The sequence below is a fragment of the Apteryx mantelli genome, chromosome 2 (genome assembly GCF_036417845.1).
Source record: "Apteryx mantelli isolate bAptMan1 chromosome 2, bAptMan1.hap1, whole genome shotgun sequence".
NCBI classification, from domain to species: Eukaryota; Metazoa; Chordata; class Aves; order Apterygiformes; family Apterygidae; genus Apteryx; species Apteryx mantelli.
In genome coordinates, this window is record NC_089979.1 from 93,633,580 (window position 1) to 93,651,289 (window position 17,710).

At 39.8% G+C, this 17,710-nt stretch overlaps 1 protein-coding gene across 7 annotated transcripts in view; it reads left to right on the top strand.

Moving 5' to 3' along the window:
• The window catches only part of COL15A1 (collagen type XV alpha 1 chain), a 180,355-nt gene that overhangs the window by 103,541 nt on the left and 59,104 nt on the right, over positions 1-17,710 (top strand). For all 7 annotated transcript variants that reach the window (XM_067291066.1, XM_067291064.1, XM_067291065.1 and 4 more), the window contains 5 exons: positions 6,121-6,165; positions 8,596-8,631; positions 12,132-12,194; positions 13,080-13,115; positions 13,209-13,292. In XM_067291066.1, the coding sequence (XP_067147167.1) occupies positions 6,121-6,165; positions 8,596-8,631; positions 12,132-12,194; positions 13,080-13,115; positions 13,209-13,292 (264 nt within the window). The remainder of the gene's footprint in view (positions 1-6,120; positions 6,166-8,595; positions 8,632-12,131; positions 12,195-13,079; positions 13,116-13,208; positions 13,293-17,710) is intronic.

A 17,710-nucleotide genomic window follows, 5' to 3' on the forward strand; every position in this document is an offset into this window, starting at 1 on the left:
TTCCCAATTATCATTTGCCCAGTCAATCCCAGGGCTTGAGGGTCCGCTTCCGTGCCTTCTCAATAACTCGTGCAACGACATAGTTCAAAAATATTTCTATCCGGTTACCCCAGCTTATGCATCCACTAAGTCTGTATCCTATCCTATCCTTATCCTATCCTGCCGACTACGCCAAAAACTGTCACGCTGTCATGCTATGAAGGTTCGATAGCAACGACTGAGACAGTAATATAATAATAATAAAAAAGATGTTTATTTCCTCGCACAAGTTCCTAAATTAGTAATCGCATTATTTTAATGGATGTTACTAATCCAAGAACTTGTGCGAGGAAATAAACATCTTTTTTATTATTATTATATTACTGTCTCAGTCGTTGCTATCGAACCTTCATAGCATGACAGCGTGACACCCAGAAACACAGCTTGCAATTTACCCTAAGGAGTAAGTGTTTAGTTGAACAGGCCAAGCACACAATCTCAACAGATCTTCTGTTGATACTTGACCTGCTGAAAATCAATGGAGGAACTAAATGAAAGGCTGAGTAACAATCACTCTCAGGTGAAATTACATGGAAGGGCTTGATCCAATCTAATGACTAGTTGTCCCCTGCCCCAGCCCCCAAAAGGGAGGTCCTGATCCCAACTCTGCACTGCTGCTTCCCTTTTGCTTGTGATTGTGGGGTTGGTGGAGGAGGGAAAAGAATGATACCTCTCCTTTTCACTGGATCAGTTGATATCTTCCATAACTTCAGCATTAGGCTGTCATTTCATAGCAGTGTAAGCTGATCTAAGTGGTCTTCCCACCCTTTTCCTTACACTGTCACTGGTGCACATCAGCCCCTTGGTGATTTGAGCCATTTCAAAACACTAACAAAGCAGAAAGCCAAGTATGCAAAGAGTATGGGTCCTCTAACCACGGTAAGCTGAAACAACAGCTTGCTGTCACTTAGAGGTGGAGATTCGACTTCCTTCCCCATGTTCCTCCTCCCATCTGCAGCCATTCGTGGCGTGTGCCTGCCGATCCCATGCACTAGAGGCCAGTGTTTCATCAACCCTTCCACGAGCCAATTTAACTTGCTAAAATGGTGGAAAACTCTCCCCACTCCAAAAAAATTGCTCATTTTCTGCCATTTTAGTGAGTTAAAGTCACTCACGGTGAAATCAGAGGATTCAACATGTGGCAGAGCTGGTGAAAATGGAGACTGTATGGCTGTGAGCAGGAAAGAGGAGTGAAGAAAGAGCAAGATTTCCCCTTTTCAGAAGAAGTAAACCATTAGGTCATTTAAAACTGCAGCTGAAGACAAGTGAATCATTTCCTGCTAGCATAGATCATCAAAATGGCTTAAAGCACAGTCTGTCAAGCCCTGGAATAAGCATAATGCAAGGAATAGGAACATGTGGCTGGGGTGGGGGATGAGGATAAAATAGTGAATTATGGCAGTCTGCAGCTTTATTATTTTGGCTACTTCAGAACTGCCACCTCATGACTCTGCACTGACTTTGGAGCAAGTCAGAACAATTAGAGCTGGAAGCAGGTTGCCAGTTTCTCTATTGTCTCCTTCAAAACCCCTAGAAAATATGGGTACTTCCCTCAAAAAGACATCTTCTATTTCAGAGAGATCTTTTTTAAGTCAGCAGAGGGCCACCATGAGGGTCAGGGAGCTGAAACACATAACCTATGAGGAAAGGCTGAGGAAACTCAGCTTGCTTATTCTGGAGCAGCCTTCCAATACCTAAAAGGATGTTATCAAGAAGACACAGCCAAGATCTTTACAGTGGTGCACAGAGTGATGAGAGACAGTCAAGCTTGAGAACAAATGCTTAGAGAGGTTGCAGAAATCCGTTCTTGGAGGTTTCCAAGACCCAAGTAGACAATGCCCTGAGCAACCAGATGGGAAGTCAGTGTTGACCCTGCTTTGATCAGAAGGTGGGACTAGACAGCCTGCTGAGGTTGCCTTCCAATCTAACTAATTCCATGATTTTGTGACAGAACAGTTCTTTCAGCTCGTGCTCATTTCAGCCCACTGCACTCCAGGCAGGAGTTCAGCATTCAGCCGTAAGAGTTAGGAAGGACCTTTATTTTTGAATGATGATTCAAATTTAAATTGCCTGCAGGCTTTCCCTGCCTTAAATCAGTTATGTAACCATTAATAGTCGTGACGGTATTTTTGTAACAAGGTGGTAAAGAAGCACTTACAGAAAAATACCACTACAGTATGCTTAAACACGGTGCATACTTAAAACTGTGATACTGTCTCACTTCTGTCTGATGCTCTCCAGTCTGAAGTACCACAAAAATGCTGTCAAAGTGGCAAGTCTCTAAAGACCAGAGGTTCTTACACTGTATGAAAGATCAACATACTCTTATTTCATTTGACTATAGCTTATCTCCAGAATGCCACACATTGATCAAAAAGAGGTTACTGAGAAAACTTAAAAATATGTGTTCACTGTTTATCCAGCTTTTACAGTACTCTAGAAAACAGAGAGGGTGAAAAAAAAAAAAAGAGAGAGAAATACTTAATTTGGTGTAATTTTTTTCTCTTCCACTAGGACATGGAAGGATCAGGGAGTATTGGCTTGTTAGGTGAATCCAGAACTCCCGGAACAAGAGGGCCAAAGGTTAGAGGGAGTTTTGGGGGAGAAGAGTTTTTTTCTTTTCAAAAACAAGATTGTCCTTCTCTGCTTTTTGGAAACCTGTATCCACAGTCAGCGATAGATCTGGAGTGAGTGCATGGGATTTAGTTGCTACAGAATCACATTGCAATAAGGGTGTCCTCCAAATAAGCTGAATGATATTTTTCTCGTTTCTGGTGGGCTGAACATTTTTAGATAATTGACTTTCTGCTCTGGTATGTTTTTCAGAGATTATAGGATGAAATGGCATTTCCTTGTATGGTCTTGTTCTCTATTCCTTGTTTTTATCCCTGATAGAAGCCCTTATTGCTTCTTTCAACTGTTTTTCAATTTATGGAAAATAAATAGAAACTAAGACCTAAAACATTCTAATGCTGATAAATCCAAGTGTACCCACACATAAACTAATCTGTTCAGTTTTCAGAATACAATAGGCAAAATTGGAGACATTTTAGTGAGCATGCATAAAGGATTGGAGTTGTAGTGTGAATTCTGTCTAATTGTTGAACAGATCTAGAATTCTTATATAGAGAATAATAAAAAAATATAAGTTTGGGTTTTTTTTATTATTTTCATAATTGAACATCAAAGTTGAAAGAATTGAAAGACACCACACTTAAAGAGAAAGGTAAGAAAAAAGTTGTGCAATAAATAATTAAACTAGGGAACTCACTGCCATAGGATATTAATGATGTCAAGATTTCAGCAAGATTCTAAGAGAAATTGGACATCTATAACAATAATAAAACATCATCTTTTGCATTACAAAGGCTACACTTTGTCAATTAATATTTTATATTTATGCTTCCTAATGTAAGCCAAGTTGTGACTGATTCCCCGTGGGTAGACACTGGACATGGTGTCTTTATGCTTATATTGAAAAATCTATCCCTCACTACTGACAGAAAAAAAAAGAGAAATGAAAACTAGTAGATGGGGAAAAACAAAACTAACTGATATTCTCTTTCTCAGTGGCTTTGACAGCTCAGTAGGTACGCTGTTTCATAAACATTTCACCAATAAAAATAGCATACTCTAGCAAGCATCTCCTTCAAATATATAATCAAATCCTTCCAGCTTTTTCCCACTTAGCAACTATGAATTTGCATTACGTGAAAGTAAACCAAGAATTAATGTGGTACCATTGATTTAAAGTCTTTTAAAAAGCCCTTTCCAATTTTAACTGATGAATTGCATATAGTGATAAACTGAAGTGAATAGTTATAGTTTGACCATCAAATGTTCATAGTCTGAAACACCATTTAGACTAAAAAAATTTTCCCAGTTATATGGAAACAGTTTCCCAGGAGAAGGGATGTTTTTTCTTTCATTGCCTTCTCTCAGGAGATTTTTGTCACTGTGGGCAACTTTAAAACACCAAGGGTCACATGCCTCCTGTGGGGAATACATTGTCTCAGTATGTTACCAGATCATTTGGTTTTATCTTGGTCTCTACCAGTAACACCAAAACTGCAGCATGTGTTGCCTTCTGCAAAGCAAACAATTATCCAGCATTCGTATTCCCAGAGCTGTCCAAATTGCTCCAGCGTGATGCTCACGAGTCCTGCCCCTGCACTCATTCCAGCAGAAATCAGCAGAGCTTTGAAAGAATGAGTCTTGTTGCCCAAGTCTGGAGAGAGTGCTGCTGAAAAGGATCTTGGGGTTATAGTAGATGCCAGACTGAATACGAACCAACAGACCACTGTCAGTGCAAATAAGGCAAATCAGGTACTGGAGTACACCTGGAAGAGCATGGACAGCAGATACAGAGATGTTAGTATCCCCCTCTTATTCAGTGCTAGTGAGGCTGCATTTGAAATACTACATCCAGTTTCTGACAACCCACTTCAAGAAAAATGTGGAGAAGAAGGACACAGGCCAGCAGAGAGCTACTGAGATGGTCAGAGGCCTAGACTGCATGACCTGTGAGGAGAGACTGAAGGAGCTGGACCTGTTCAGTCTAGCAAAAAGGAGGCCAAGGGTGCTCTAATAGCTGCCTACAACTCTTTGAAGGGCAATTGCAAAGATGATGAAGGCAAACTGTTCCTGGTAGTGCCAGATGATACAGCAAGGAGCAATTGTCACAAACTGCAGCTTGACAGGTTCTGGCTAAACATCAAGAGAAACTTGCTCACTCAGAGGAATATTCACAATTTAAAAAAAAAGAGAGAGAGAGAGATGTCCAAAATCAAGTCTAAAGTTGACCTTTCTGACCTATCTAAATGACAGCCTTAATCTCAGTTTTGCTTTTATAACAGGCATTGTTTCCAAGTCACTCTGCTATAAATACCAAAAAATGCCTTCTAGCAGCTGAGCAAAATGCTGGAATTTTATTTTCCTATTACCACTTAGTTACTCTGCAATGTCTGGGTCACTAAAGATACAGAAGAATTTGCCTCTCATCACAAAAATGATTTTTGGTGCTTGCTGGTACTGCAAAAAGCATTATGAGCCACTTACACCCTGTGAAAACTCTAGAGGCTCCTGATTGTGCTAGAGGGAAAATGGAGTATCTGCTTCTAAGGGAGCTGTAATTAAAAGCAGCTGCTAGGAAATCAACTACAGTTATTTGTGCTATATTTGCATCTGTTTAATTTTTTTAATGGGATGGCAGTTTCCCCCAAAAACACATAATAAGAGCTTTGATTACTGTTTTGTGTAATTAATAGTGATATAAATAAAGCAATTAGGATTTGATGGATAAAAACTTATTTCAATCTTTTATGAGAAAGTGCTCTGAAACAGAAATATCAAATGTATTTTTTCTGTAAGATCAGCTATCATTTCCAGGATTTCTATTCCCTTTCTCCCAAAGATCAGTGATGAAACAGGGGCTGTGCATATGTTTTGTTGGTATTGGTTTGTCAGTGTCTTGTCTTCATATGCAAGATGAAGATGACTTGACAACTTTGTTGAATTTTCTTTTCCATTCTACCTTCTAAAAAGATCGATAATGGTACAGTTCATTTTGACATCAAAGAGTCATAATTGGACTGTATCATTGATCTCACCATATGGAGAGAAGAGGATAGTTTGCAATCCCCAATCTTTGTTTCAAGCTACTTTTAAACCTGGAAAGAAAATATAGTGTTACCTCCAAACTAGTAACATGTCTTCATTTTAGCCAAGGAAACAAAGAATTCAAAAAACCGTAAGCACTTGAAAGTAACGCCTTGCAACAAAAGCACTTGGATCTTTCATTTTAATCTTGTCATTACATACTATTACCTATTTTAAGAAAATTTTAGAAATAAAGCTATCTTTCTAAGAGCAAAATCTTTAGATCTTTGCATGATAATATAGAGCAAGTCACTATTTATTAGAACAACAAATCTGAAACAATGTTTACATTTTATTACTCTGTTGATACTACTGATGGCAGACATTGTGCTTGTAACAGCTGTGGGTTTTAATTTGTTTTTTTCTAAAAAACATTATTATGAAATTCCATTAAATTCCAGTAAATTCAGTGTGGTTTTATAGGGTTCTGCAGGAAGACACGGACAACATGGACCATTTGGACCAAAGGTACCCTATATAACAAAGAGCATTTGAGAGCTAGCGTATTTTGCTTTGGCATAGATTTTTGATTTCTATATTCCCAGCATTTGCCTTAATAAAACAGCTTGTTGGTTAACATTCATATATTGGCCAAGTACAGACAAATTTTGTTCTCTTCTGCACGGGGTATGCAATGTTATTTTATATTACTGGAATGCAATAGTATATAACTGTACATTACTGGATTGGGTATGAATAGAATTATTTCACATTTACACTAGAACAGCGGGGAGCTCTTCCAAGGAGTCTGCTGTAACATGGTACTTTCATTTCACTTTTTAGGGAGTTTGGCAGTTTCTCTTTATCCCTCATTTGTACAACATCATTGTGGTTTCCAAGAGGTTATATGTGCGCAATTGAAAGAGAAAGCTCTAGAAAATGGCCTTCTGGGGTGATTGTAGAAGGCTCTAGAAAAAGGTCCTAGAAGATTATAGGGGAAAAAAAGTGAATTGTCGTAACTTTTTTGCCTTGATTTTGATTTGAGCTCAGCTGTAACTGAATTTCTCCACTTTCAAGATGCTATTGGTTAAGTAACCCTGAACTAGTTCAGGCCAGAAACATATGCTGAAAAAAGGGAGAGATGAAAAAAAAAGAAATAAAAAGGCAGAATCCCAGAATGGGGCTGTAGCCAGAAAGAGGCTGTTTCTGTTCCTTTGTAAAGCCTAAATTCTGCTCAAGTTAATAATACAGCATGGCAACACCCTTTCAGCACCTTAAATCTCCTGTGTGGAGTTTAAGAAGCTCTAAATCTTCATTGTCCTGGGAAATGAGAGTAATGTTGAGGTAGCAGGAGATGGAAAATGTTGGGGCCCCCATCCTCTCTTCCTTAAATCAATATCCAAACACACACAGCGCAGAGTCACTGGCTACCCAGAAAGCAGAATATTGCCAACAATAGCTGCAAGTATCTTTCCTCCCTAGAAGAGCAGCAATTAGAGATCCGAACAGCCCCTGATGTCTAGGGTCTGCAGAGTTTAGCAAAAAGGCCCTCTACTGGGTAGCCCCTCCTGTTAATGCTGGAGGATATGAACAGGTGTAGTTTCTGTGCTAAAAATACATTTCCTGTTAAAAACTTATTCTCTTCCCTTAAATAGAAATTATGTTTTTAGAATATTGCGGAATTTTTTCCCCACAAAGAGTTCAGAAAGGAGGTAGCGTTCTGGATTTAGGGATTGGACTGGAACTGAAAAGAAAGTTATCAACCTTTGGCCAAGAGACTTCACCACAACCTATACTTACCTTTTGGTTGACAAATCTTGAGTCATTCATCCCCAAAATCATGGAGACAGAGAAAGGAGCTGATTGTTGCCTGACATCTTACAAAGCCAGGTACACTACAGCAAAATTAATATAAAGTGGCTATAATACACTCTCATTCTCATGGGGGTGAATTTTACACCCACTTTTCATGGTTATAATTGACTTCACTAGGCAACAGTGGCAAAATACAACAGCCACCCACTTTCAAAAAGCAAGAGCTCATGCATCACATGTTTACAGTTTAAGGTACAGTTAAACTATGTTTCATATATTCTTCATCCTTCAAACATCCCAGACTAGCAGAGCTGTCAGAGCAATCTTGTTGTGACCAAAGTTTGATCTGTTTCCTAACCAATAAATATAGATCCAAATTCTGCTTTCACATTTATTATTATGGAAAGATTTTTTTCTTAAAAAATACATAATATACAGTCTTCCTGCATTCATGAACATAAACACTCCTAAAAGACAAAACTGAGAAAGGCTCCTCAGCGAGTGCAAATGTAACATTTTATGCAATGTTCCTGACTTCTTGCGACTTTATTGCTGTTTGTAGTCTCTATCTCAGTTGAACTCAGCTAAATTACATATTCCCTGTCTGTAATGAAATCAAGGAATTCTGCCCGCTCAGAGCCAGAGCACTGCAGAACTGGTCCCACAGGTGGAGCAGTGCAGTATTCGACAAATTGCTCGTGGTACAATACAGTGCCTGGGTAGGTGAGGAGGATGGGGCAGTGGGGAAGGGGCTTATTTACCTGTATCAAAAGAAGATGGTGAGTCACTTGTGGAAGTAAAGATCACTGTGGCTTTGGGAGATCTGGGGAACAGGTATACTCCCATGAGCAGATTTTGGCCAACGAAAAAGAAGGTTCAGGCGTGTGGCTTTGTGCATGCTCAGCAAAAGCAACACGTAGCGACCAGAAACTCTAAGATGCTGTTGGCAATTGGAGGTTAAACTCCCAGAATCAAATCACAAAAGTATGCTGAGCATCACTTTACAGAAAATATGCCCTGTTTTTGACTAATTATTTTGCCCTATTCGGTCCTTTAATTTTCAGGGAAAGTAACATACATGTTTAGAATATGTGTAATTACAGCTCACTTTGATACTTGAGCCCTACTGTGTCTCTGTTTCAGGGAGAAAGAGGCAACATTGGACCACCAGGTTCAAAGGTGGGAAACTCATTTAACTTGATCTAAAACTTCAATAAGTTCTTTCCTCCTCTTAGTTTCCTTTCTTCTTTTTATGCACTCAGGTGATAATGAACATTTCTAGCACTGTCAGAATATTAAATCCCAGAGAGATTTCTCTGGAAAAAGAGAACCACTTCTGAGTTGAATTGTGATTATCAATAGCCAGTGTAACCTGTTGCTTAAGACTTCTGTTTAAAATACAATTAAAATTACATTTAAAATCCAGTTCCTCAAATGTGTGATACCATGGTGTTTTTGGAGGCCATTTTCATTTTCAGCAAAATTGAAATGAAAATTAACAAAATTTTTATAAAAAACATCAAGTTCCACATGCCAATTCATCCTCATTCTCATGGTGTATAGCTTACACCCCTCACCCAAGCACTCCCCCCATGACTCACCTTTGCGGTACAAGAGCAGATACATGCGGTGCCATGCAGAGTCCTTAGGAGATATCCATGACCCCAGTTTGGTGTTTGGCACACAGGCCGCTGTTGTGGCCTATTTCTGTGCTAGAACTTGCCCACCATGCTGCAGCCACCTATCCCATACACGACCATGCAGGAGGCACAGGGTTAGTGGTTGGAAGGACCCTCTTGAGGTCGTCTAGTCCAATATCACACTTAAAGTATGAGATCACCAACACTAGATCAGGTCAGCAATGTTTTTTTGCTCACTAGTCTTAAATACCTCCAAGGCAGCTCCACAGGCTTTCTGGGTATCCTGTTCTGGAGCTTCACTATCCTGCTAGGGAAGACAGTTTCCCTAATGTCCAGCCTGTATCTCTAAAGCTGTAATTTGTCCTAGCTGTCTAACTCCTTCCACATGCCAGCTGTGCCTGTGGTGTGTGCAAGCTAGACTTGCCGCTCTGAATCAGTACAGCTGCTAGCCATGAAACCCCTTCAGCATGGAAACCAGTGCATTTACCCTGGTTAACACAGTGTTAGTGCTGGAGCCAGGTCCTTGCTCCCCATTCTTCCTCATCAGCATCCCTGTATAGCCTGGCTTGGGCTCCTTCTGGAACCACCCAATGCCAAAGCTCCTGCCTGACTTCATGTGGCTTTTGCCACCCCTGGCTAACTTGGGTGCCTGGTGGAGGCATAAGCCAGCAGAGGGTGGTGCCGGGGCAAATAAATAAAAGTAAAATAAAATAAAATAAAATAAAATAAAATAAAATAAAATAAAATAAAATACTTCTCTTGCATTTGGGCCAGCATTGAAATCAAAAGTTGCTGTGTGAAACAAGTGATCACGAATTGACCCTTCTGCAAGCTGAATATTTACAAGAGCATTATCATAGTCTTCTAACAGCATCTGCCTGTTTATTTTTTTAAAAAACAACAACAACAATATAGCAGGACTCTGCTTGCCATAAATTCCATCTGCTGTACTTATTTTGAGTGTTACCATTTCACAGAGATAATTGTCAGCATGATGATTAAATCTGATGCATGGATGCATTGGACAGTTGTTTTAAAGTCTTCTTTTTAATCTGAGGTTATAGATTATTTTTTTACTTGAGTTACTATTTTTGCAACTGCTTTGTTCTGTGGTCTGTGTTCCAGTAATTATTACTGCTGATGTGACAGACGCATTTCAAAAGCATGCATATATTGTGAGTGGAGCGACTACAGTGTTATTTAAAAATAATCCAGATCTTTAATCCTCAGATAGAAAACCTTATGATAGTCCTCTTGATAGGTATAATTTTCTAAAAGCACTGAAGAGACTGAAGTTTGAAGTCCCATTTTTACAAGTCACTCAGGTGCCCAAATCCCATTAGCTTTCAGAGACACCCTTTATGCTGCAGTTGTCTATAAAATGAAAATTAAAATGCTTCTAAAATTACACTTTATCTTAATAAACGTCATGTTTATTCCTGAGCCACATGTTTTGCTGATTACAGACAAAAATAGGAATAACAGAGAAAATCCATTCTTAATGACAGAGACGCTTTTTATCTTGGTGGTTCTGTAGTCAGGCAAAAGAAGAGAGAAGATTTTGATTCTTATGAACTAGGTTAATGTGAATTTCCTCCATCACACCAAAAATGCAGCAGAGAAGGCCGTTTGACTTAGGATGCCTTAAAGCTCTGTTGTATTCCTGTAGAGTATTAGTGAATTCCCAGTGGTTTTACTGGGTCAGATCCATCCATCTCAGTTTCCTGTCTCCAACAATGGCCAAAAGCAGATGCTTAGATACAATTTGACCTTAGAAAAGGGCAAGTTTTACATTATAGTTGCCCTGAGTACCCTCCCAGGCTTCAACAGTTTGTGACTCAGGGACCTCCTCAGCCAGAAAAGGGTTTCTGTATTAGAAGTATTCCATAGATGTCTTTGGCCTGAACTTGATGTCTCCCCTGGAGTTCATGCAAGCTTTTACCATCTGTGACATCTTGTGGCAAGGTGTTCAATCAGCTTAGATACGCTTTGCATGAACCTCTCTCCGTCTATTTTCATCTGATGCTCACTAGTTCTTGTATTAGAAGAAGTCAAGTATTTAGGAATTCGGTATTGAAGTTATGGACATACTATAAGTATATACAATGGCATAGCAATGTCCTCTATTCTTTTCTTCCTGTTCTTTTCCTAATAATCCCTAGCATCCACTTTATCCTTTTGACAGCTACTGAGCTGACTTTTTCAGGGAATTGTCTATGTCTATTATATTTTCGTGATACTATATTCTGTAAGAGCCCAAAAATATTTTCTTGAAGCAGAACAAAATACAAGAAGCAAAACAGCCCTCTCCTAAAAACAAAAGCCCAAATAAACAAACAGCAAAAAAAAAAAAAAAGAAAAAAGAAAACACACACACAAGGCTGATCTGGTACCTGGAAGAATCATTAAGCTATTCTGTGTCATTTCTTTCGCGCTTTCATACAACGCAAAAGAAAACTCTTGCAAAAATGTACTTCACTGTTTATCAATGCTTTAAGACTTAGTTGTCTTCTTTTATCCATTTTTCTGTAGGCCAACTGCATTATCATTACTGTGTTGTGATGTTTTTTCCCATAGGATAGAATCAGATTTTCAATAATAATGTAAGTTCTGTATTAAACTACAGCAGGGGTTATCAAGCTTTTTGCCCCATATGCAGTCTCTCCAAATATGTTCCATGCCTCTCCCCCTGCTTCCTCCAGTTAGATCATCACTTAAATGAAGGGTGGAAATAACCCAGAAAATGTATCTTAGGAGAAAGCAACAGAATTCACCCCTTTTGAACAGAGTTGGGAGCAGTGGAGAAGAATGATTGAAGCTGTATTAAAAAAGATCTGCTCTAAAGAGGGGAAATCAGAAGGAGGAGTGAAGACAGTTGATGACTAATGCGAGCCACTGATCATAACTCAGCTGAGCTCTCCACAAACATGCCCCATAGTCCCCTCGGATACATCCTGTGTCCCTCTAAGAGTGGTATAGTCCCGCTTTTATGAGACCAAATACAATTTTGAGTGGATAATAGTATGTTTGTTGTGGCAGGGAATACCAGGTACAGATGGAAGACGAGGCTTTCCTGGCATCGCTGGGCGTCCTGGAAACGTGGTGAGTTGGGCTGTTGTGCTCTGCAATCACTTAACAGACTGGCTCCCAAACCCATGTCTCAAGGATCATCAGCAACCCTCATAGCACCTGCTATTAGTCTTTGGAGAACTGGGCCTGGGTTTGTCCTACCTAACCTGGAGCAGTTTCCTGAGGCACCAGACATAGGAGCAGAGTCTCCCTTGCCTGCCTCACTAGCCAAGAGTGGTGTAGGCCTCTCCAGAGACTGATTCAAACTTTCAATGCTCCTTTTGTTTTTAATTATTCAGAAATAAGCTCTGCTTTTAATTAGAGGGAAGCTAACAGGCTTGTAGGTGATTTTAATGTATTTCTCCTGCTCAGGAACCCTGGGGACCAAGGGTGTGCTTTAGCCAGAACATCCTGCTGCTCCTTCCCTGCCACCTTGCTTGCTCCAGCTGCGCTCTCTGCACCCCCAGCAGAGCGGACCATACTGAGGGGCTGATCAAGCTTAGGTATAACCTGCCTCAAAAATGGTTGTTTAGATCACCTCTGTTCCTTTGCCCAGCCCACTGAGCAATCCCAGACACAACCAGGGTAGTTAATACTGATGCAGGAAGCAGCAGCCAGGCATAGCTGATTTCAGTGCATTGAAGGAGCTTGCTGAGTTAATCCCTGACTAACAAAATGTTGTGTGCTGATCTGTTCCTTGTCATTTGTGAGGTCTGTCAAAGGTAGTGGCACATATTTTCAAACATCAAATCCTCAGAGGGTCTGAGATGAAACCAGCTGAACCTTTCTGCGGTTTGATGGAGCTGGGGATCATTCCATGCCAGCATTTTAATTCGTGTATTTTGTAAAGCTAGAGAATGCCATTTTCACAATTTTTCCTTTTAAATCAGTTATGTTCATTCTTATTGTTGCATGCAGGGTCCAAAAGGGGAGAAGGGTGACCCAGGACCTCAGGTGAGATTGAATGGATTTCATTCTTGTTGAGAAACCTACTTGAAATGTAGTGTTTAGTAAACCGGCTTTCCATCTGTAATGCTCTTGAAATAGGGTGAACCAGGACAGGATGGGACCAGTATTGTGGGACCACCTGGACCACCAGGACCACCAGGACCAGTCACAGCAATACCTGAGGTAAGTATGCTTGTCGAGAATCAAAGTTCTTATAACTCAGCTTGAATTGAAGAGGGCACAAGCAATTAGCTAAGTGGAAATTCTGGTGTTGATATTCAAGTCAAAAATCCACTCCTCAAAACAAAAAATCTCAGTATGTCTCTAAATCAAATGGGTATATTTTGAGAAGATGAAGTAGGAAGGAAAATGGGTAAAGAACTTACTAGAATCATGGGGTGATATTGAGAGCCTCTCTTGAACTCTGCACTTGATTCTGCAGGATTTATGAAAGTTAAATAAAAATCAGCCAAGAAATACAAAACTAGGAACAAAACAAGGCACCTGAGACACACCAGTATGTAGGAGGGAGATGCAGCCCCCTTGTGTTCTCTGATGGGTATCCACTGTACAAACAAGAGCATTGACTCTGTTGTGGAAGCAATAACTGGAAGCGTCAAAGGGTAATATGCTCAATGTTCATACAAACTATGTCATATCCTTTAGCTGCATGTATATTTTAGTCACATTTGCTTTGTGTACATCAGCCTTTGCAAAAGCAATACTAGTTAGCATTAACGAAGCCAAGAAATTAGGAGGAACCCCGTCTCAAACTGACAACAAAAATCTTTGGTAATTGGCTTGATAAGACATTGAGAACTGGAGAAGGTGTGAGTGGCCACAGGAAATTCTTCATGTTTGAGAGCTGGGGATGCCTAAACCACTCAGATTCCTCCATAATACTGCATATAACTACAGTTAGAAATGACTTCTGATTACAAAGAGTGAAAATACCAGGCTGAGAAATCTGCATTAGGGGTAGCTGGGCACAGGCATTGTCAGAAAGCTGACTTGTGCATTACATTTTCTGTTGACTAAAGCAACAAGGCTTCTGCTGAGGCGTCCACTTGTGATAGCAAATATAGCACAACTTGACATCCCATAGCCCATATAATCAGTCCCAAAGGAATTTGTTTGGTTTCTTCTTAGCTTGTCATGTAGAATTGTCATCTTAAATGTGGCTCTAAGATCTTGGATGAACAGAAGTATAGAATCATAGAAATGTTGGCTGGAAGGGACCTTTGAAGCTCATTTAGTTCAAACTCCTGCTCAAAGTGGGACTGTTACTAGCTCTGCACTTTGTCATATTTCTGTTGGAATTTCTGGCAATTTCCTCAATGGTCTTGAGAGGAAAAGGTGGCCAAGTGACAGAGATGTGGTATAAAACTTATGTTCTTTCTCCCAATGCTGACACAGTATGACTGTGGGACATTAGCACTTACCAGTCACTAAACAGTTCTGTTTATAGTAATAATGAACCCGAATGTTGTTCCTTAGTTCGTTAATATTTGAAAAACACTGTGAGATCCTCAGCAGGAGGACAACATGTATAAAAAATGTGAAAAGATTATTGAAGCTGACATAGCTGGAGACTGCATGGCTTCTCCCTACTTGTCATGATAGTCACAGTGCACACATGTTAAACTAATGTGTAACTATGTCTGAAGGACCCTAATGCGTGTCCTCTGGATTGTCCAGAACTTCTGAAAGAACCAGGCTCACTATGTGTTACAACAATGTGCAGAGCCCAGCAGAAGCTGCATTACATCAGGTGCATTACAAACCAATGCAGAAACCCATTTCCTTCTCTAAATATGTTGGAGTTTAAGAAGTAGGCTATCTTATGAAGTAAGGTGCATCTATATTTGGCTTTATGTACATTCATAGCAGACAGGTATTGTGTAGGGATACAGCAAGTGCCATCTGTCCTTGTATGCTTCAAAACCTATCCATTGTCAATCAGATGATTTCTCTGAGGACTTGGCAAGAGGGATTTGGAAGCGGTTGATTAAATATGCGTGTGCATGTGTGTGTGCGTTTGTGAATATACATGAAATTGAGTTCTACCTACCTCACAAATGTTTGTAAAAGAACATAACCTTTGCTCATTATATATTTTCTGAGATAAAAGATTAAATTATTCAAATACATTTTGTTGATTCAGTCCCTCAGAAAAAACAGCTCCTTAGTTAGCATCAGTTGTGGGAAAGAACCACTGTGAGCAGACCTATCAACTGCAAATAGAAGAAAAAATGCCAGTCCTGACTGTTGTAATGTGGATTTTGGCTTGACCTGGATGAAGAGGTCAGAGATCAACTACCATTTAAGTGATCCACAAGGCAGTCAGGGAGATCATTCCCCAGATCAGGGTCTATTAGTTCACTCACACAATCATTATCTTGTTAAAGACAACAATACTTCCTGGGCTCTGGAAGTCCAATGGACTGATCTATCAGAGTCAGAAGGAAATTTTCTTGCTAAGGTCTGAGAGGCTACCACTAAACAGATTTTCTGTTGCTTCACCACAATTCAACAAATTAAAGAGCTGGTGCAGTTCCAGTGTTGTTGCAATATTAAGGTCTGATCTGGGCACTTGTGACTTAGAGCCAGGCCTCATCAGTAACTGTCAAAGAGAAGGCTGATTGAATTCCACTGAAAATGGACTTTGATTTCCCCTCATTTAACATGATCCCTATGTGCGCTAAGGAAATTTGATTCCTGCAGACATGGGATATATGGCAGTAGCCACTTCTGACACTGGAAAAAGATAAGATAAAATAAGATAAAATATATCTGAGGTTTGCAATGGAGCCTAGCCTTTTCCAGGCTTCTGCAGTACCTGTTGACAATTGTTTGTTTCAGAAGCTTGCAGCCATTTCTGTCTCCTGTAGTTCCTCTTGTTATCAATCTGAAAGTCTGCTCTGAACTGTCCTGTGTACAAAAAGGTCTCTCAGTTTGCTTTTGTTTGATATCCCAAAGTGATTAAACCAATATTCCTTATCCTACATTGGTTATTTTGCTCTTTTGTAGCCTAATCTGGTATTTTGAGCATTTTCATGCATGTAATCATGATAACTAGTAAACCACATTAGTTGTTTCTGGGCTTTTACCACATCACATTAGTTGGGTACTGTATAGAAATAATTTTGAATAGAGAAAGTTTATTAGATTTAAATTTAAAAAAAAAGAGCAATTAATTATCTCTGGTTGCCATTTTCATCCATAGTTTAAGTGCAAAAAGTAAATGAAGAAAAGTCCTGAAGAAAGACTAATCTCTGGGATATAATGCAAATACCAAGAGATTTTGTGTTACCCATGTTCTTTCTGCAATTATAATAGTGCATATTCACGCCCCTTGGATAGGAAGCTGAAGGTGTGCTTAGAATCCACCTAGACAGTCGTACTAGAAAATATTGTTTCTTCATCTCTGTAACAATGAAGAAAATATGAAAAACAAAGTCCTTACTGTGTAGTCAGCACTTTCTGAACTAATGTGCTGTGTCAAAAAGTTACATTGCTGGATTGTTGCTATTAAAGCTTCCAAAAAGGAAGGTAAATAACTACATACCTGGAGCAGGCTGGAAAGGCCATGATCTTTTTTCTAAACATAATTCTTGTACCATACATTTTCATATATTCTTCAGTACGGTATATGCTTTACTGACTCTCAGCCACAGTTTCTATTGCAGCTAAACTCTATTTATAAAATATACAAAGTGCCTGGTCTGAAGCTCAACAAAGCCTTTGGGATTCTTTCCACTGACTTCAATACAGTTTGAATTGGGCCTAGAAATAATGAATACTGAGTAATTCCATACTGAAAAGACTGTTTAAACCCAGGGCTCCTGGAATTCTGCCACCAGTTATAGATAAAGCAGAACAATTGCAGCAGCAGGATTCTTTTATTACTGTCATTAAAGTAATAGCCCACATCCTACATCCTGCTCCCTCTCTGGGACATGTAGGGCCTGGAATGTATTGGAACAAGAGGTATTTTGCTACCCAGGAGCAATGCAGTGGAGAGCTCACGCAGACTGGGTGATGGAGTGCTGATAGCAGGGCTTAAGCTGTTTTTCAATTGCTTCAGTGACAGTTTTCCAGAGTTATTTGTAGCACACGAGGACAGGGAGTAGGTAGCAGCACCTCGTAAAGGGTAACAACTTTCAGCTGCATGAATCATGAAGCCAATGGGACCTCAAAATACAGAAAGTTGACCACATGCTGCCATGCTTCAGATGCCATGGGTAAGAAAAGATAAGATATGATGTGACCGAGCAGGTCTGTCCTCTGTTGTGTCCTTCTTCACATTCCAGATTAGAAAACTACCATTCAGACACTTATAAGAAAATTGGAAGGGGCCTTGGGGATCATTTGATCAAACCTCCTGCTCAAAGCATGGATAGCTTCAAAGCTAATTCCTGAGTACTGCATTCCTGACAGGTGTTACAAAGGATTGTGATCTGATAGATCAGGACATGCTTACATGCAGAGGAGACATGCAGATTTCACAGTACCTTGGTGGCAACATGCTTATTCATGTACTGCCTGGCACCCCCTGGCACCTGCAGGCAAACCCTGACCTCGTGAAAGTCAGGAGGAGA